General features: G+C 49.1%; 2 protein-coding genes and 1 non-coding gene across 6 annotated transcripts in view; 1 reads left to right on the plus strand and 2 right to left on the minus strand.

Moving 5' to 3' along the window:
* The window catches only part of LRRC36 (leucine rich repeat containing 36), a 60,026-nt gene extending 49,433 nt beyond the window's left edge, over positions 1 to 10,593 (plus strand). For 2 of the 4 annotated variants that reach the window (XM_033218772.1, XM_033218775.1), the window contains exons 10-14: positions 697 to 862; positions 2,177 to 2,322; positions 4,375 to 4,498; positions 7,613 to 7,727; positions 10,259 to 10,593. In XM_033218772.1, coding sequence (XP_033074663.1) covers positions 697 to 862; positions 2,177 to 2,322; positions 4,375 to 4,498; positions 7,613 to 7,727; positions 10,259 to 10,484 — 777 coding nt within the window. In that variant the 3' untranslated portion in view covers positions 10,485 to 10,593. The remainder of the gene's footprint in view (positions 1 to 696; positions 863 to 2,176; positions 2,323 to 4,374; positions 4,499 to 7,612; positions 7,728 to 10,258) is intronic. The other 2 variants (XM_033218774.1, XM_033218773.1) reach the window with 2 other exon arrangements.
* Positions 10,594 to 15,730: 5,137 nt separating this feature from the next.
* On the minus strand, positions 15,731 to 19,476 carry TPPP3 (tubulin polymerization promoting protein family member 3). Its single transcript, XM_033218780.1, has 4 exons — positions 19,326 to 19,476; positions 16,839 to 17,032; positions 16,397 to 16,550; positions 15,731 to 16,284 (listed from the first exon to the last, which is right to left on the minus strand). The coding sequence occupies exons 2-4, from the start codon at positions 17,024 to 17,026 to the stop codon at positions 16,096 to 16,098; spliced, it is 531 nt and encodes a 176-aa protein (XP_033074671.1). The 5' UTR covers positions 17,027 to 17,032; positions 19,326 to 19,476; the 3' UTR covers positions 15,731 to 16,095.
* Positions 16,600 to 16,767, minus strand: LOC117088945. The gene has a single exon (XR_004439445.1). It is a non-coding gene; the product is annotated as a U1 spliceosomal RNA (small nuclear RNA).
* Positions 19,477 to 20,225: the final 749 nt, after the last annotated feature.

The following is a 20,225-nucleotide window of genomic DNA, read 5'->3' on the forward strand; positions in this document are numbered from 1 at the left end:
CATCTGCAGTAGCACGATCTCAGCTCACTGCAAGCTCCGCCTTCCAGGTTCACACCATTCTCCTGCCTCAGCCTCCCGAGTAGATGCAACTACAGGCACCCGCCACCACGCCCGGCTAATTTTCTTTTGTATTTTTAGTAGAGATGGGATTTCACCATGTTAGCCAGGATGGTCTCGATCTCCTGACCTTGTGATCCACCCGCCTCAGCCTCCCAAAGTGCTGGGATTACAGGCATGACCACCGCACCCAGCCAAAATCATCTTTCTTTTTCACTTTTTAAGTAGTCTAGGCTAGGCACGGTGGCTCACACCTGTAATCCCAACGCTTTGGGAAGCCGAGGCGGGTGGATCACAAGGTCAGGAGTTGGAGACCAGCCTGGCCAATATGGTGAAATCCCGTTTCTACTAAAAATACAAAAATTAGCCGGGCGTGGTGGCACACGCCTGTCCCAGCTACTTGTGAGGCTGAGGCAGAAGAATCGCTTGAACCCGGAAGGCAGAGATTGCAGTGAGCCCAGATCGCACCAGTGCACTCCAGCCTGGGCGACAGAGCGAGACTCCGTCTCCAAAAAAAAAAATTAAAAAAAAAAAAAAAGTCTAAATGTCTACATTCTTACTTCCCTTATTGTGTAAGAATGACAAATGGTTGGGTTTTTTGTTTGTTTGTTTTTGCTTTTTTTTTTTTTTTCTCTTGAGCCTCTCTCTAGTGACCTGGGTAGTTTGCACGGTTTGCCTGGAAACCACAGTCCCCCAATCTCTGCCAGAACCCCCCATGTGGCCACTGTCCTCAGACAGCTCCTGGAGCTTGTGGATAAGCACTGGAATGGCTCTGGCTCCCTCCTCCTGAACAAGAAGTTTCTTGGTGAGTGAATGCATTCTCTGTCCCTAGAGAGGAGCTGGACTTTGCCTCTGCTCTGTGTTCTGCTAAAAACCACTTAGCCCACTTCACTTGCAAGGAAAGTTGTTCTCATGATCACATCCTAAAACATCTCAGAAACACCATAGTTAACAAATCTGCATTTTTCTCATATTCTTCTTCATTATTTTTTAAAAGCAGCACCTTTTCTAATTGTTTTGTAACGATTGTTTTGTTCCTCCTGTGAATATTTGGTAGTCTTTGGTAATATATAGAGTAACCAGATATGTAAATTAATGACTATATTAATTTTTTTAAAGATTTTGTGATCCTTGGGAAAGTGCCAATAATGAATACAACAGAAATTGGGTTTGATCATCAGAGTTTTGAGATGACTGTTAGAATGTTATGATTTGAAAAACTCGAATGAGTAAATGACCTGGACTCTCTTTAGGGTCGTTTTTTAGAAACAAGGGAGAAAACAGTTTTGCAAATGTTGGCATCATGCATTTATTTGTTGTTATTTTCTTTTTGATCCTTAACATGTTTATTGGCTATTTAATAGAAGAATAATTAAGGAAATTTTGTTGGTGGTAAAAGTTTAAGTAAAAACTAGAAACTTGGCTGGGTACGGTGACTAACGCCTGTAATCCCAGCACTTTGGTAGGCCGAGGTGGGTGGATCATGAGGTCAGGAGTTGGAGACCAGCCTGGCCAACATGATGAGATCCCATCCTTACTAAAAATACACAAATTAGCTGGGCATGGTGGTGTGCACCTGTAATCCCAGCTACTTGGGAGGCTGAGGTAGGAGAGTTGCTTGAACCTGGGAGGTGGAGTTTGCAGTGAGCCGAGATTGTGCCATGGCACTCCAGCCTGGGCAACAGAGCAAGACTCTGTCTCGGAAAAAAACAAACAAACGAAAAAAACAAAAAAACTAGAAACTTGAAAGTGGTTTGGGGTTAAAAAAACTTTTTAAAAAATGTCTAAAGGGATATCCAGAAGAAGAAATCCTAACACAGTTATTTTCCTTCTCATGTTGACCTATTGCTCCCATTTTGTAGGAAATTATCCCCAGGACCACTAATCAATGACTAAGGAATCATGCACTCACAAGGGGCTGCTGTTGTTTCTCCACAGAGGATGTAGGATATAATTTCTTGTCCTCTTAAAAATACCTCTTTCTGCCACTTACTAAGTTCTGGTAAAAAGGAGATACTAGATTACCCTATTTGATCCAGAGAGCTGGTAGTTACTGACTAGGAATGCTGTGCTTTAGCTTTTAAGATTGGCCTGTGTGCCCATCCTGAATTTTTGGCAGGTCCTGCCCGAGATTTGCTTCTGTCTTTGGTAGTCCCGACTCCTTCTCAGCCGAGGTGTCGCTCACATCCTGAAGACACGACGAAAGCCTTCTGCAGGAGGGAGCTTGAACTGAAGGAGGCTGCGCAGCTGGTCCCTAATGACATGGTATGCCCCTCTCATCTCCCTTTAGAAAAGGACAGAGCAGCAGGACTACAACATCTCTGTGCCCTAATGATCAGCATCACCATGAACACCTAACCAAAATATGGAAAAAGTCTGGGCACAGCAGGAATACAAAACTTGCTAGGACAGGGACAACTTGGAGGTTCTGCAGGGCTGACTCCGTCATCCTAACCCTAATCCAAAAATTCTAAAGAAAGACTTGAAATGAGAAGAAACAAACAAAAATTCCAAAAAACTCTAGGTGGAAATGTTTAGGATAATGTTCTTGAAGGTTATGGTTTGATCCCAGTGAATGTATCTCGGATTGTCTTTCCTCTCTTCTAAGGGAGCTGAGAGCCCTGAACCAGGGGCCAGGGGCCGGGGACCATTCTAGAGCATCAGCCTGCTGGCTCTAGGAGAAGAAACAACTCGTATCCTCATGCTTTTTTCCTTTTTCTCTTCTCTTCTCTTCTCTTTTCTTTTCTTTTTTTTTTTTTTTGAGACGGAGTCTCGCTCTGCCACCCAGGCTGGAGTGCAGTGGCCGGGTCTCAGCTCACTGCAAGCTCCGCCACCTGGGTTTTACGCCATTCTCCTGCCTCAGCCTCCCAAGCAGCTGGGACTACAGGCGCCCGCCACGTCGCCCGGCTAGTTTTTTGTATTTTTTAGTAGAGACGGGGTTTCACCATGTTAGCCAGGATGGTCTCGATCTCCTGACCTCGTGATCCGCCCGTCTCGGCCTCCCAAAGTGCTGGGATTACAGGCTTGAGCCACCGCACCCGGCCTTCTCTTTTCTTTTCGTAAGGCAGAGTCTTGCTCTGTTACCCAGCCTCGAGTGCAGTGGCACAATCTCGGCTCACTGCAAACTCTGCCTCCCGGGTTCAAGCAATTCTCCCTGCCTCAGCCTCCCGAGTAGCTGGGATTACAGGTGCCCGCCACCACGCCCGGCTAATTTTTGTATTTGTAGTAGAGACAGGGTTTCGCCATGTTGGCGGAGGTGGTCTCAAACTCCTGACCTTAGGTGATCCGCCCACCTTAGCCTCCCAAAGTGCTGGGATTACAGGCGTGAGCCACTGTATCCAGCCAGCCTTTTTTTTTCTTTCTTTCTTTTTTTTTTTTTTTTTTTTGAGATGGAGTCTCACTCTGTCGCCAGGCTGGAGTGCAATGGTGCGATCTTGGCTCACTGCAATCTCTGCCTCCCAGGTTCAAGTGATTCTCCTGCCATAGCCTCCCAAGTTGCTGGGACTATAGGCACACGCCACCATGCCCAGCTAATTTTTGTATTTTTAGTAGAGACGGGGTTTCACCATGTTGGCCAGAATGGTCTTGATCTCTTGACCTCATGATCCGCCTGCCTCAGCCTCCCAACGTGCCGAGATTACAGGCTTGAGCCACTGCACCCTGCCTCAGCCGCCTTTTCTTAACGTTAGAGGATTTTCAAACACCAAGTTCAGTTCTAGAAACTTTAGATAGATGATAGATGACTAAGAATGCTGGCCACTTGTCAAAATAACCATTTGTTCTGCAAGAGTAGTAGATAACTCATAAGAAAGATTGCTAGTCCATGTAATAAATTTGTTTACTCTATTTGAGCTGTATTTACCAATGAATTAAAATTCTAGTGAGAAAAAGATGCTGACTTCCAATCATTTTATCACTAAATAGAGGAAAAGATCTTTCAGTTCTCTAAACACACCTCAGCATGTCAGATTCTTTTATTTTTTATTTTTTGAGACGGATTCTCACTCTGTCACCCGGGCTGGAGTGCAACGGCGCTATCTCAGCTCACTGCAACCTCTGCCTCCCAGATTCAAGCAGTTCTCCTGTCTCAGCCTCCCGAGCAGCTGGGGTTACGGGCACACACCACCATGCCCAGCTAATTTTTTGTATTTTAGTAGAGACGGGGTTTCACCGTGTTGCCCAGGCTGGTCTCGATCTCCTGAGCTCAGGCAATACACCCACCTCAGCCAAAGTGCTATGATTACAGGCGTGAGCCATCACATCCAACCTAGAATGTCAGATTCTTAATGTATTTGTATTTTGTTTTCTAATCTAAAGGAGAGTTTGAAGCAAAAACTGGTCAGAGTACTGGAGGAAAACCTCATTTTGTCAGAAAAAATTCAACAGTTGGAGGAAGGTGCTGCTATCTCAATTGTGAGTGGGCAACAATCACATACTTATGGTAAGTTGAGAAAAGCCATGATATATGGGGCCTCGCAAGACAACTGTTTGTTTATAGATGACCAATTTAGTAACCTTCATCATGTTAGCTCACGTAGCTGCCTTTGGCCTACTTGGTCATCAGTTTTCCTGGCAGTTAACAGAAACAATCATCTTGCCTCAGAGAATTGTAATGCAGGTGGCTTGAGTTACCAGATGAAGCTCTTGTCAGCAGAAAGCGTGTTAAAATATTACTATTGCCATTAATTTTGAGAATGACACATGCTTTTGTGATTGTAACACTAAGAACATGTTCTTTATAGAAAGTTTGGAAAATATAACCCCATGATCCAACAATAACTTCCATTCGTGTTTTTGGTATATTTTCTTCTACCTCACTTCTCTGTATGTTTTTAACTCCAAATTAAAAATTGTGGATGGGCAGGTGCAGTGGCTCACACCTATAATCCCAGCACTTTGGGAGGACAAAGCAGGAGGATTGACTGAGTCCAGGAGTCTGAGACCAGTCTGGGAAACATAGTGAGAACCAGTCTCTACAAAAAATAAGAACTTAGCCAGGCATGGTGGTGTGGACCTGTAGAGCCAAAGAGGCTGAGGCAGAAGGATCACTTGAGCCCAGTAGTTCAAGGTTAGAGTAAGCCTTGATCATGCCACTGCAATCCAGCCTGGGCAAATGAGACACCCTGTCTCAAGAAAAATAATAATAAAAATAGGCCAGGTGCGGTGGCTCATTCCTGTAATTCCAGCACTTTGGGAGGCCAAGGTGGGCGGATCACTTGAGCTCAGGAGTTCAAGACCAGCCTGGCCAACATGGTGAAACCCTGTCTCTACTAAAAATATAAAAATTAGCTGGGCTTGGTGACAGGTGCCTGTAATCCCAGCTACTCGGGAGGCTGAGGTAGGAGAATTGCTTGAACCCAGGAGGCAGAGGTTGCAGTGAGCTGAGTACTCCAGCCTGGGCAACAGAGCAAGACTCCCTCTCAAATAATAATAATAATAAATAATAATAAAACTGTGTCCTGGTTTTAAAAAAAAATTTACATATAATTAGATGCACACATTTTAAGTTTGATCTCAATCAAAATACAGAACATTTCTAGAAAGTTTCTTCATACCTTTTTGTAGTCAGTTTCCCCTACTCTTGACCTCAAATAATCACAGACCTGATTTCTACATCCTAATGTTATTAATTTCATAGTATAGGCATTTCTACAATATCACAAGAATGTACCATATTTATCTATTTAGTCCTCTAGTTGTTTTTATAATGGTTATATATTTAGAATAAAATGATTTTAAATTATTTCTAAACATTCTTTTGAAAGACCTGAAATGAAAGAAAAACCTAGAAAAAACCCTAGAATCAAATGCTTTTCTGAGATTAACCTTCTTCCCTTTTGATGGAGCTGAGAGTCCTAATATTTAATATTTATACTATTATAAATAATACTATTAATGTCTATGTACAGAAATCTTTGTGTACATTTCAGACTATTTTCCTAGGAGACAGTCCTAGAAGTAGAATTAGTGAGTCAAAGGATGGGATATTTTTGAGGCTTTTGTTACATAAATCACTTCCAAGAAAGTTGTTTCAGTTTACACCCACCTCAGCAGTGTACTTGAATACCCCTTTCACTCCACTCTGCCGACACTGGGCATTTTTTCAAAATTTGCCATTGTGATAAGTGAAAAATAATATCCTATTTAAGTCTTAACTGTACTACTTTATTATCAGCATAGTTTAGGTCAGTATTTTAGATACAGTTTGCCCTTGACAGACTAGCTCAGCACCCCTAACAAATTATGGGTACATGGATTTATAGGAGGAACTTGATTTCGAAGTTCTGCTATGGAAGCACTGAATTTCCATTGTTGAATCTCGGCTCTAAATAAATAAATAAATAATTATCAGCACTATCTGATACTCACAAGCCTGAATAATTAAGATATCAGTCTCCACTTACCTACTTTGAAATTAAAAGTAGGTATTTGTCCACTAGATACTTACTTTCATTCAGCCAGGAGACCCAGTATAGTATTTTGGCTTACTGGTGATAAACAAGCTTTTGTGGCCTTGTTTTCCACCTTCTAGAACCCTCTTACTCAAGATGTGATCCACATTAGTATCACCTGGGAGCTTGCTAAACAAGGGGGGCCTCACCTCAGGCCTACTGCATTAGAATATATTTTTAGCAAGATCCCCAGGTGATTTGTAAGCATATTAAAGTTTAAGGCTGGGCACAGTGGCTCACGCTTGTAATCCCAACTCTTTGGGAGGCTGAGGCGGGTGGATCACCTGAGGTCAGGAGTTCGAGACCGGCCTGGCCAACATGGTGAAACCCCGTCTCTACTAAAAATACAAAAATTAGCAGGGCGTGGTGGCATGTGCCTATAATCCCAGCTACTCGGGAGGCTGAGGCAGGAGAATTGCTTGAACCTAGGAGGTGGAGGTTGCAGTGAGCTGAGATCAAGCCATTGCACTTCAGCCTGGGCAACAAGAGCGAAACTCCGCCTCAGAAAAAAAAAAAAAAAAAGTTTAAGAAGCACTATTATAGAAAATTGGCATCATTACAACCAGAGTTCCTGTTCTTTTAACTCCTTATTATTGCAGGTAATGGTAGCATATTGGGGAAGCTAGGTATGAGTGTCTTAGCCACAAATTCAGTTTCTACAAGTATTAATTGAGTTATTACTATGTGCCTGACACCATTCTAGATGTTTCCATGTACTACGTAGGGAGTGAAGGATGTACAAAACAAACTAAAATGGAGAATATGGAGTGAGACCCAATATCTATTGACTGCCTATGCTAAGTGAGGGTAGGTGTCTCACTGAATCCTCATAACAGTGCTAAGGAGCAAGGTTATTAGCTCTAATAAAAGTCAGAAAAATGAACCAACACATGCAATATTAAGTGGCTGAATTTTAACTCAGATCTGTTGCCAACCCCTGTATTCTTACCACCATATCTCCTATATTCAAGTAAGGAAATGGAGTATGAAGTTGGGTGCCATGGGGCCCCCAGTTCTCAAGATGTCCATCTGAATACTTATATTCTGCTCAAAGACTAGCAGCTTGGAATCCTTTTCACCCCTGGCTACTGTGCCCTTTGTAGATGATCTTCTGCACAAAAACCAACAGCTGACCATGCAGGTGGCTTGCCTGAACCAGGAGCTTGCCCAGCTGAAAAAGCTGGAGGAGACAGTTGCCATTCTCCATGAAAGTCAGAGGTAGGAGAGGGTCTATCTAGCTTGCTTCTAGAAGCAGATATTTACTCCTTTTGTCTCCTTTGTTTTGCTTGGAAAGTTAATATCTATGCACTTTGCAAATGAACTCCATTCTGTGTGTAAACCTCCTGTATCTGGCCAGTTAGCTCAGGGATCATAAAAATTACTGCTTCCCAGGACACATCAGGGACTAATCGTCTTTGTTGGCATTGGTGGATTGCAACACCTCGATAATTAGCTTCTCACTGGATCTGATGGGACCTTTGTTTGGGTCAGTTAACTTTTCTGGGAGGTCAGTACATACCCCTAAAATCGGCCATCTGGCTCCTCTGGAAAATGCCTGCTATTGGTCACAGAAGACATCAAGAACACTTGGCAGGGAGTGATAGGGGAAGAACCCAAAGTGTGTTGTTTCCTTCAGAGGAGCTCAACAGCATCAGTCCTTAAAGAACAGCACCCCCGGCCAAGTGTGGTGGCTCACGCCTGTAATCCCAGCACTTTGGGAGGCCAAGGCAGGTGGATCATGAGGTCAAGATATTGAGACTGTCCTGGCCAACTTGGTGAAACTCCGTCTCTACTAAAAATACAAAAATCAGCTGGGCGTGGTGGCACACGCCTGTAGTCCCAGCTACTGGGGAGGCTGAGACAGGAGAATCACTTGAACTCAGGAGATGGAGGTAGCAGCAAGCCGAGATCGTGCCATTGCACTCCAGCCTGTTGACAGAGCGAGACTCTGTCTCAAAAAAAAAAAAAAAAAAAAGCACCCCCAGGATACAGGCCAGGCAAAAAAAAAATTAGAAGAGACCTCAAGACTATGGCTACATTTAGAGAAGTCCTTCAGATTTTGGCTTGCCGATAATATACATTTACGAGGACTTTTGCTGCAGTTTAAATATAAGCACTCCATCCCCAAACCTTCAACCACCTACTTCACTTCCTGATTTTCATTTGGTTAGCTTTATATTCGGAGGATTAGACCCAGAACCATTCTGGATTTGTCTGAAAAGCTTTTCATTATAATTATTTCAAACATTACAAAAGTAAAGAAAATAACATAATACAGTTCTCAAACTTGGGTATGCCTCCAAATTAACTCAAAGGGCGTGTTGAAATGCAAATTACTGGGCCTTATCCCACAGTTTTTAAGTCAGCAGGTCTGGGTTGGGAACTGAACATCTGCATTTCTAATTAGCTGCTGGGTGATGCTATTGCTGCTGGTCTGGGGACCACACTTTGAAAACATTAGAATATATTGCTTTAGTGATGTACAGTCAAAATACTCTCTTTTAAATTAACCAGAAATAATCCTTCTGAAACCATACAGGTTCACTTGTTTTATTTTGCCTTGAATTCTTAGGGAACTTTTAAAATAATTTTGATTTAATCTTGTTTTCATAATTATGTAAAACATTTACACAGTCCCAATGTCAACTTATAGAGTTACTTTATAGAAATAAGATAAATCCAGAAAAATCCAGCTTCCTTTCCTGTCTTTGCTGTCCTTTCCTTCCCTCCCACCATCCTTCTATTGTAGGTGTATATTGGTATTCCCCCATTATTACATAAGAAGACACAGTGTTGCTTTAACATTTCATCTTGCAAATCCATTCATAGTGATGTATAGAGTTAGTTCTCATTCCTTTTTCTAACTGCATAGTGCTCAGTTGTGTGGATGATATACCACTTATTTAATTAGTCCTCTATTGATGGACATTTAGTTTAACATATTTTGCCATTAAAAATAGTGCTATAATGAATAGTATCGTGCATACATTTTTTTTTTTTTTGACCAGTGTGTGGATGGCTTTTAACATTAGATGGTAATACAGGCCAGGTGCGGTGGCTCGAGCCTGTAATCCGAGCACTTTGGAATGCCGAGGCAGGTGGATCACTTGAGGTCAGGAGTTTGAGACCAACCTGGCCAACGTGGTGAAACCTTGTCTATACTAAAAATACAAAATTAACTGGGTGTGGTGGTGCACACCTGCAATCCCAGCTACTTGGGAGTCTGAGGCAGGAGAATTGCTTGAATCTGGGAGGCGGAGGTTGTAGTGAGCCAAGATCCTGCCATTGCACTCTAGCCTGGGCAACAAAAGTGAAACTCTGTCTCAAAAAAAAAAAAATTAGATGGTAATACAGAGTTCAACGCAGCCACTACTAGCACCATTAGTGAATTGTAGTGGCAGGATAGAAGTAGATGTTACGATTTGGGGTAGAAATTAGAGGCCTTATCAGGTGCCAGTGACCCAAGGCTTCTACTTACCGCATCATCAAAGTGCTTTGGAGAGAACAGAACAACCGCTAGCTATATATAAAATGGGAAATGTATTATTGCTTCAGTAACTCTGGAACATAAACAGAATTGTAATGAAGAAACTGTAGGTCTGCTTTTAAAATAAATCATAAATTGGACAGTTCCTTCTATTTAAAGATGTGACTTCATTTCACATTTGTCTTTGGGAAACATTTTGGGTCTGCATAGTATCTCTCTTGCTTTTATGATTTCCTGACTGCCTTTTTCCCCCGGGCCTCAGATCCCTGGTGGTAACTAATGAGTATCTGCTGCAGCAGCTGAATAAGGAGCCAAAAGGTTATTCTGGGAAAGCGCTCCTGCCTCCTGAGAAGGGTCATCATCTAGGGAGATCATCGCCCTTTGGGAAAAGCACATTGTCTTCCTCCTCACCAGTGGCACATGACACTGGTCAGTATCTAATACAGAGCGTCTCGGATGCTGCCCCAGAGCCTGGCTTATGGAGCTAGCATGGAACTCACACCACAGCTTCCCTGGTCCACAGAGGCTCTCACCATCATTGCCACCAGTATGGTGGTATGTACTCACAAAGATTAAGAAAGAAATGTATGCTGATTAGATTGTATTGGTCCTTCTTTTTATTTCTCTATTTATCTCCCCCTATTGCGTCATTCTTTCCTTCTGCCCACAGAAATAGTTGGCACTTAGTCCCAGCTATTGTATAGACATTGCATGGAGACATTTGGCTGAAAATGTTGAAAGGAATAAAAACACTAGACATTTTTCCCCTATGTCATTTGAAACTGTGTGATAGAAAGTTAAAAAAGAACATCCGCCAGATTCATCAAACAGGGTTTGATTACCTCCTGCCATGGTGAAAAGCTGACAACATCTGGTGTCTGCCCTGGAGCAGCTAACAATTTAGTCAGGGAAAAAAGCAAACTCGTGTAATGGGGCCCAAAGCTTGGAATTGGTACTAAATAGGTCTAAACAAAAGCCTGAAGATGCCCTGAAAAGGGAGAAAGAGTGAGTAATGGCCACTGTAGGATTGGAGAAGGCGTCAGTGAGGCTTATTTGAATGGACGCTGCAGAATGAGTAAGAACGGTAGCAGGTAGAGGGGATGCAGAGCCTCCCAGGCCAAGAGTACAGAGAACAGTCTGGAACACCACAGGGAGATAGTGGGGCAGGGACAGAAGTGTGGGACATGGAAGAGGTGTAATGTCATGAGAATGTCCCCAGAGCAAGTGATCTTTCATGAAGGGGGAGACATGAAGAAGTTACCAGGCAAAGCATGTGGCTGAGGGCAAGAGCAATGGGGAGAAGCTGCAGAGAGCAGCAGCGTGTGTGAAGGCTGGGAAATGGAAAGGGACGTGGTTTCTTCAGAGAGCTGAGGGCTGAGAGGAGGTAAGCAGGAGCAAGGTTACACCGCTCCTTGAAGATTTTAGATTGGAAAGGCAGAGGAGTGACAGATTGTGTTTGAGAAGCTTTCTCAGGACCAAGCACAGGGGCTCACACCTGTAATCCCAGTACTTAGGGAGATCAAGTTGGGAGGATTGCTTGAGACCAGCCTGAGCAACATAGTGAGACTTCATCTCTACAAAAAAATTTAAAAGTTAGCCAGGCACAGTGGTGCATATCTGTGGGCCCAACTACTAGGGAGGTTGAGGCATGAGGATCGCTTGAGCCCGAGAGTTCAAGGCTGCAGTGCACCACTGCACTCCAGCCTGGGCAACAGAGCCGAACTCTGTTTCTGAAAAAAAAGAAAGAAGAAGAAGTAGAAGGAGAGAAGAGAATGGGTTGATCATAGTGTGAAGTAGGGGAGGACCAAAGGGGAGCTAGACAGCCCAAAGAAGAGGCAGAGGCAGGCCAGACTAGATGCGCTGCTTCTGAATATGTTAGCTTTGGGCTTAGCATCCAGTTTACATGTAGGTGCCCTGTACTTTTAATCCGATTGGGGCTGGGCGCGGTGGCTCAAGCCTGTAATCCCAGCACTTTGGGAGGCCGAGACCATCCTGGCTAACATTGTGAAACCCCATCTCTACTAAAAAAATACAAAAAACTAGCCGGGCGAGGTGGCGGGTGCCTGTAGTCCCAGCTACTCGGGAGGCTGAGGCAGGAGAATGGCGTGAACCCGGGGGGCGGAGCTTGCAGTGAGCTGAGATGGCGCCACTGCACTCCAGCATGGGGGACAGAGTGAGACTCCTTCTCAAAAAAAAAAAAAAAAAAAAAAAAAAAATCCTGATTGGACATTTAAAAAATCAATGGGGAAAGATGATGTAAGTGGTTCTAGGTATGTTTCTGCTGCAGTGGCCTCCCAGGGTGCTAATGTTGCCAGAGAGTGTGTAGAAGGTGAAGGATTTTCAACCTAATGCCACATGGTATTTCTCTTCACCTTCAGGGCCACGTCAGAGAGAGAGAGACAGGTGGAAGGATTAGATAACTTACTTGTACCCCTGATTCCGTGGTGTGCAGGGAAGGAGAGCCACCGCCATACTAATGAGACGTGACGGTCACAAGTTTCTAAGTTATAAATCCACAGACTTCTGGATTTTAAGTGGCTTCCCAAAAGCAGCTTGTACAGAGGAGCCAGAAGTTTCTTTGAGCTGCAAGGCTCTGAAGGATCTTGAGCAAGCTTGTGCTCTGTGGAAATGTCGGTAAGAGCAGCCTCCCTGCACCCCCGCTGCCACTTTCCTGGGCCTGTCTTTGTCTGACTGAGAGACCTCCAAAGTGTCTTGCCCAGGTAGGGGAGCATCAACCAGTGGCATTGCATCCCTGCGTTGTTATATTTCAGGGTCCCAGCCCAGTGCACAGGCCAACCTAATGGACACACCAGGGGGCAGGGAGGAATAATGCACTGCTTTCCTCCACCCCAGCCCTTCCTGCCTCCTCCATGAACATCTGATGGTGCCAGCCCCAGAATCTGCTCAGGACACCTCCTAAAGGGGAACAAAGAACCTGGCCCAGCCCGTGCCACCCTCCACCCCATTTTCCATTGTCATTGAAAGTGGCTGATGCTGTCCCAGGCCAGGCACCTGGTAGGGTTGCTGGCCATGCCTGGGGAAGTCATTTGTGTTTCTGATTTTTCCCTGTATGGCACTTGGTCTACAGGGCAAGGGTAGGGGTTACCATGTCAAAGAGAGAGCTAAAGAGTTATTGCCCTGAGGGGCTAACTGGACTCATCATGGAAAGCGGAGGACCCTTGAAACAAGCAGAAAACCCGTGGAGCAGAATCCCACGCCCTAGGCCTGGCACTACCGCCAGAAAGCAAACAGGTCTGGTATGGAGACTGGTCCTCAGGGAGGTTCTGTGTCCAGAGGGAGGGGCAGAGCCACTCTCAGGTTGTCTCAAAAAAAAAAAATAAAAGGAGTAGCTCATCTGACTCTGTAATTTTATAGCCAAGGAAATACCCTTGGAGGGCTTTTCCTCCAAGAGTGGAGGGGCTTCTGCAGACTAGAGGCCAGACCATGCCTCTTGCCTCCCAGGCCAGGCTCTTTCTAGCAAGCCCCAACATTGACTTCCAAAACTGGGACAGGCTGACCGGTGACAGGGCTTGGCACCCAACACTAGCCTGTGGGCTAGTCCCAGCCATGCAGAGCAGGTTTTAAAGGCTCTGTCCCTCTGATCCTAACCTCTTGTTTGTCCAGCCTGATTTTGCTAGTAAGGGTATCCAAAGCTGTCGACCACAAGGAGGCTTTAGGGGAGGAGCAGTGGCATCGCTGGGCAATGGCTGCCCTGTGCCAGATTCTGCCAGACCCATTTGGTCTTAGGGTCCTCCTGGCCCTGAGTGGGCCTTAAATTCCCTCAGGCTTCATAATGGCATTTCAAGAAGAGGGGGCTTTACTCCTGTGAGGTGGGGTTTGGAGGCTTAGCCATTCTCTCTGTGTTCTTCCAAGCCATACTGCTAGTCACAGGTATGGAGAAGCTACTGGGCCCCCTGCCATTGGATGGTACTGTCACCTGCAGCGGAATAGTGGGAGCCTGGCCCAATTTGGAATACAGTTAAATATGCTTCCCTGTGAGGCTGTTTTGGTGAAAGCCAGAGGGTTTGGGTTTCACTCCTATTATGCTCATATTTAGCTTGCAAATCAAACGAATTTTCCAGGGCTAGAGGAATTGTTCCTCTGCATTTTTGTTTTTTCATTAAACGCCTTGCATTCTACCTCTTAACATTTACTGTAGGATAACCTGCCTAAAGGTCTCTGAAGCTCTTCCCTGGGCCACTCAAGGAGACACGGTCATTCGGGTCAGGAGGAGCCATACTGCGAGACAAGGCTCTGCTATGGCCACATGCCCACCTGCTGCTTGCCGATTCCCCCCTGACATCCCTGTCTCAAGCTGTACTATTCTGCTACACCCCTGTCCCCAAGGAAAGCTGGGCTTAAGGGATGTGGGGCCACCTGGGCAGGAGCATCCCCCAATAGCCTGTGGGATGAGAGGATAGACAATGGTGCTGCTTTGTCTTGTGATCTGGGTGGGGAAAGCAGGCATTTGGGAACTGGCCCTTTTATACCTTTTCTAGCCCCTTTGGGAGCCACCCTTTCCTGGGTAGGCCCTAAAGTCCCATCCAGCCCCATTTTCACAGCAAGGAAGGAAGGAGAGGTGGCCTGAAAGCCTTGACTTGAGAATAGCTCTGTCAAACACCCAGAGCTTCCATGAGATGATCTGGAAACGCCCAGGCATCCTCAGGACCAGAGAGGCTCCCCTTCCCCCCACCAGGGATGTGGAATAGATGGGAGGACATCAAAGAGGAGGCCCCTTCACTGAGGGATTCCCTGCCCCCCACCACAGGCTAGTGTTGGGTGCCAAGCCCTATCACCGGTCAGCCTGTCCCAGTTTTGGAAGTCAATGTTGGGGCTTGCTAGAAAGAGCCTGGCCTGGGAGGCAAGAGGCATGGTCTGGCCTCTAGTCTGCAGAAGCCCCTCCCCTTTTGGAGGAAAAGCCCTCCAAGGGTATTTCCTTGGCTATAAAATTACAGAGTCAGATGAGCTACTCCTTTTTTTTTCTGAGACTAAGTGTCTGTTGCCCACAGTGGAGTGCAGTGGCACGATCTCAGCTCACTGCAACCTCTAACTCCCGGATTCAAGTGATTCTCCTGCCTCAGCCTCCTGAGTAGCTGGGACTACGGGCAGGAACCACCATGCCCGGCTAATTTTTGTATTTTTAATCGAGACAAGGTTTCACTATGTTGGCCAGGCTGGTCTTGGACTCCTGCCCCCTGATCCACCCGCCTCGGCCTCCCAAAGTGCTGGGATTACAGGCGTGAGCCACGACGCCCGACCTGCATGAGCTACTCTAGTCTAAGGTTCTGCCTGGCCCTGCATTTTCTGATATTCTGAGCCAAAGCCCAAAATGACTGCCTCGGTAGCCCCTGTTCGCAGACGGAGAGCTGAGGCCTGGCTCTGAGGCCTCTGCCAATGCTTGGCCCAGGCCAAGTCAGCTGTTTCATCCCTCCTACTGCTGGGAAAGTGGAGAGGGGGGCCAACTCTCCAAACCCAAGGCACTGATCACAGGAAGGCAAGCTTCGATGTCAGGACTCCCATCAGGCCTGGCTAAAAGGCTTTGGACTTCCTCAGGAGTCTCCTCAGACAGAATGGCTCTGTGCTAACAGAAGGGGACTCATGAGTGCCTTTTTCTGGGCAAGGCTGCCAGGGGAAGGGGAGAGATTAGCAGTGTATGGCATGCAGTGGGGTGATGACACTGAGGGGGTCACTGGGGTGTGAAGGTCATTCCCCCATCATCATCAACCAGGCCATATTGGTATAAAAGGTGTCTTTATTGAGGTCTGGGTTAAAATTAGGCACTTGGCCAGAGCAGCAGCTTAAATATGAGGCAAGCAGGCAGGGGTTAGCCATGCCTGGGGCTGGGTTGGGGTCATGAGGCTACAGGCACAGACTGTCCCCAGGTGGACAGAAGTCGGAGGGGGAAGAGGAGGAGGAAGGGGCCGCAGAGCAGCCTGGGTCAGAGGCCTGGTGGGCCGGCCCCATGGGACTAGGCAGGAAGCTCTGGATGGCAAGTCCAGCAGGGAGGGGACCAGGATCTCTTGCTCCACATGCCCCTTAGATCCAGGCCTGAGCCTCTGGCAGGGGCAGCCGCACTTGGGGGGGCAGTCTTCCCAAGCCTCACTTCTTCACCTTGGTGTCATAGGTGCCTGCATTCTTGTAGGCACTCACGTAGCCACTGTCGTCCAGGATGTCCTGCCGTCCTGCAATGCCCTTGCCCTTGCCGCTCTCATCGAAGCGCTCCTTGTGGGAGCCCGTGTACCTGCTGGTGTCCGTCAGCCGGTCTACAGCACCCCCTGTTTTTGCTTTCTGTTTGGACAGAGTTTCCCCAGGGGCACCTGGTGAGCCCAGCCCTTCCCACCCACAGCCATGATTCCCCACACCCCATTCCATGGCCACCCGAGACCAGCAGGGCACTTACGGTGACGCCCACATTGGCTGGCTCTTTGCCTGCCACCAGCTGGCAGATGGCATCGAAGGCCTCCTCTTTGCTCTTCCCCTTGAATCGCTTGGTCGCCAGCTCTTCCAGGGCCTTCTTGAACTCCTCATAGTTGATGACCCGAGCAGACTTCCCCCTGCCAGGCATGTGGGCACCATGAGTGTTCCCCTTTCTTTTTTCTCCCCCAGGGGAAAGCACAAACGCAGTCGCTGCCGCCACAAATTATGCAATTGCGTTTCTTTCCCACATTTGGGGAAATCGCGGGGGTCAGCACCTCTGGAGGGCAATAGATAAGGTTTGCCCTGGAAGAACAACCTTCGTGATCATAGTGTTTCCCAACCCCTTCTCAATGTCTTCCCTGGTTCCAGCCCCCCAGTTCCCCACCTCCTGGGAACATGAGAAGCAGGGGCTGCCTGGGGCTCACTTGACTTTGGAGAAGACGATGTCCACATCGGTCCCTGTCACGGCCTTTCCGTCAGCCACCTTGCAGTCCTTGCACAACTTGGCCCAGTTCTTGCCATTCATCTCTTGCCCACTGGCCTTGGGGTCACCATGGATGGCAAACTTGCGGAAGCTCTCCTCCAGTCCAGTGATGTCTGTGCTTGCTGCCATGCCACCCTGTAGAGACCCACCTGGGTCATCTCCCAGCCAATCTGCCCTTCCCCTCCCCCAAGCCCAGAACATCCCAGCCTCTACCTCAAACCTGCAAGACCTGGGCAGGTTCTGCTACAGACAGAGTTGGAGCTGGAGCTGCCTGGGGAGAGGGGCCAGTCACTGTTGCCCTGGGCCACAGAGCCCCGAGGAAGAGCCCTGGGAGGCACGGTCTTGTCACTAATGCCAGCCCTGGCTCTGAGCAGGGTTCAGCAGATGAAATCATGATGCCCACAGCAGGCTGGGAACAGAGTGGCACTGTCCAGAAAGACTGTGAGGGCAGCAGCTGGGGCCCTGGCTTTGTCTGGCCCTGGCACAAGGCCTCCTTCGGTGGAAGTGAGGGTGGCAAAGCAGGCCCCCTCCCTCGAAGCTCCACGCCAAGTTGGGTTGGGGCCAGGCCAGGCTGCTGGTCGGGCAGGCATTTAGTGAGGCCGGCATCTTAGTAAGGGTCATGAGGACCCAGCAAGAGCCAGTCTGGGCACGGGTGCATGCCCTGGGCAGGGGTGCAGCTGGCCCAGCAAGGCCTTGTTACTATTTGCTGTTAAACAAAAACATGAGGGGAGCGGGAGCTTGGGGCTGGCCTGGCCACAGTTTGTGAAGCCTGGAGACGGTTGCTAAGGGAGGGTGGTGCTGCTTGGAGAATGTTGCTAAGGGCAGGATGGTGTCAGGGTGGCTCAGGGAGAAGCTCCCAGTGCTGAGGGGCTGGGCTGGGCTGGACTGGGGAGCTTGGGCCCACGGGTGGGGCACACCAGCACTCCCTGTGCCTGGGGCATAACCGTAGCTTCCTCGCCCCTCACCACTGACTGGCGCTGTAACCTCCCACTGTGGAGTTTTGGGGGAGCAGGAGTTTGGGGGCTAGTTGGGGTGGGGGCTGTAGAGTTACGAACCCCAAGAGTCGTGCTGGCATGTGGGGCTGTGGCTGAAACACACTTCCTCATGTCTACACCTCAGACCACCCCTGGCCACACCCTGCGCTCAGCCACACACCAGCCCACACTCCCGGCCACCCTGTGCATTCAGCCCTGGCCTGCCACCGCTTGGGCCGTATACCCCTGGCCATACCTTCAGCCCTGTACTGCAGCCTCCTCTATCCTCACACCCACCATCACAGCCCTCGGCCACCAGCCCCCACATATATACTAACAAGCCTGCGCCGACCCCAGTAATACCCACAGCTCTGCACTAAAGTGCCCCCCACACGCACAGCCCTCTGCTGCAGACCCCTGGCCACACCCTGAGCCTGCACAGCAGCCTCCTCCATCCCCACACCCGCAGCCCTGGGGCTGAGGCCCCTGGCCACAAACCTGCATCCCTTCCTGAGACCCCTAACCACAGCCTCAGCCCCTCACCCCCTCCAATACCCACAGCCCTTTATCAAGGCCCCCTGACCATCAGCACCCCTTTGTCCACACACCCACAGCCCTCTGGCCACACCCTCAACCTGCACTGAAGGCCCCAGTCCACATCCACACACTAACATTATGAGACTCCCAGGTACTATGCGGAGATCCCCTGTGTAGAGACCCCACCAGCACTCCCCCTCCTCCACTGCCACCTCCTGACCACACCCTCGGTCTCAGCAACCATCTTCTAGCTCTGCCTTTTACACTAGGGCCTCCAGTGACCACAGCCTGGGCTCCGTCCGGCTGCCCCATCTTCCACTGAAAACTCCTCCCCAGTGACCACACTCCCATCCCTAAGTGGCAGTTTCTGGGACTGTGAGCACCGGTGGCTCCTATGTTACAGGGACCACAACCCCAGTCCACACTGCACACCCCTTCCCTTTCCCTGGGTACAACCTCCCACCAGGGACCCGAAGACCCACACTTGGTTCACCAAGGGTAATGTCCAGGGGAGCTTGGATGCCACGGGGTGCTTGGCCCAAGCCCTGGGTGGATCCTGCCTGCAGTGCTCACTCCTGTCCATGGAAAGATGGATTATTGGTCATCTCAGCGTGGTCAAGTGGCGCTGGGTTGCAGGCCACAGCCCCATGGATTTGCAGGCCATGGATGGAGTGGCCACACCCATGAACTGGGGCCACCCGTCCCACTCCCACTGGGACAGCTGGAGTCATCAATCAGCCGGACCAGGAGGTGGGGGCTGTGAGGTGGAATGCTTGGGGCCAGGGCAGGGCCGCTCAGCTGGCTCCTCGGCTGGGACCGCCGGAGGTTGGGACCCTTTCCAGGCTGCTCCCCCCAACCCTCATGGTGCAGGATACTGATTGGGGTGGCGGGCATCTGGGTTTCCTATGGGCTTCTACCTCGCGACTGCTCCTGAAGTGCGCGTTCGGATGGACAGAAGGACGCAGGAATGGACCGATGGACGCGGGAGACCAGGCGGCTCCGCAGCTCCGCTCCCTGCCGGCTCCCGGGTGGGACTGCAGCCCAGGCGGCTCCGCCGTATTATCCCCTGTTTCTCGGTCTCCATAGAGACGGCGAGTCCCACCCCCGAGGCTGTCTCGGTGGGAGAGTGACCAAGGTCACGCCGGCCCCGCCCACGAGGCTCCGCCCTCCCCGCGCCGCTCTGGGAGCCGCATCCCGCCCCTCCCCCGCAACTCCTCGGTCCTCGCGGCGGCCAGACCAGCGCTCTGCAGTTTGGGGCCCCCTCAGGAAACAGCCTCCCATCCTGGGACCTGACTAAATCTCTAAGCGGCCCCTGGAGATCCAGCTCCCCAGAGTCAACCAGAGGCCATTCGGGGGCTGCAGCGCGGCATTGGTGGGGTTTGGGGAATCGGGAAGGAGCTCTCCCTCAGTGACAGGGATCTACGGTTGGCTCAAGAGCACTGCCATCCACTGAACGAGTGGCACCCCCAGGCCACAACTCCCGTGCTCTCCTGGGTAGGATTCAGAGTCTGGAGCAGTGGGGAAGAAGGGAGAGGACTCCCCACTAGCGAATCGCACTCGCCCAGCCCCAGCATGCCGGCATTCGACGGCAGCCCTGCTGCAGGGAAAAGCTGCAGGGACCTCCGGGCTCGGCTCCCTCCTTTCGCCGCCACCTCCCCGCGACCTCGCAGCCTCAGCGCCCATTGCTTCTTTCGGAGTCCAAAGCCTACTTTCTCTCGGCCTCCCAGTGCAAAGCCCATCTTTAAAAAAAATAACCTCCTCCAGGCCGCCATCTAAGGCCTTTCCTAACCTCGAGACGCACCTGAGCATCTCCACAG

Source organism: Trachypithecus francoisi, unplaced genomic scaffold, assembly GCF_009764315.1.
Source record: "Trachypithecus francoisi isolate TF-2019V2 unplaced genomic scaffold, Tfra_2.0 Lachesis_group10, whole genome shotgun sequence".
Lineage (NCBI taxonomy): Eukaryota > Metazoa > Chordata > Mammalia > Primates > Cercopithecidae > Trachypithecus > Trachypithecus francoisi.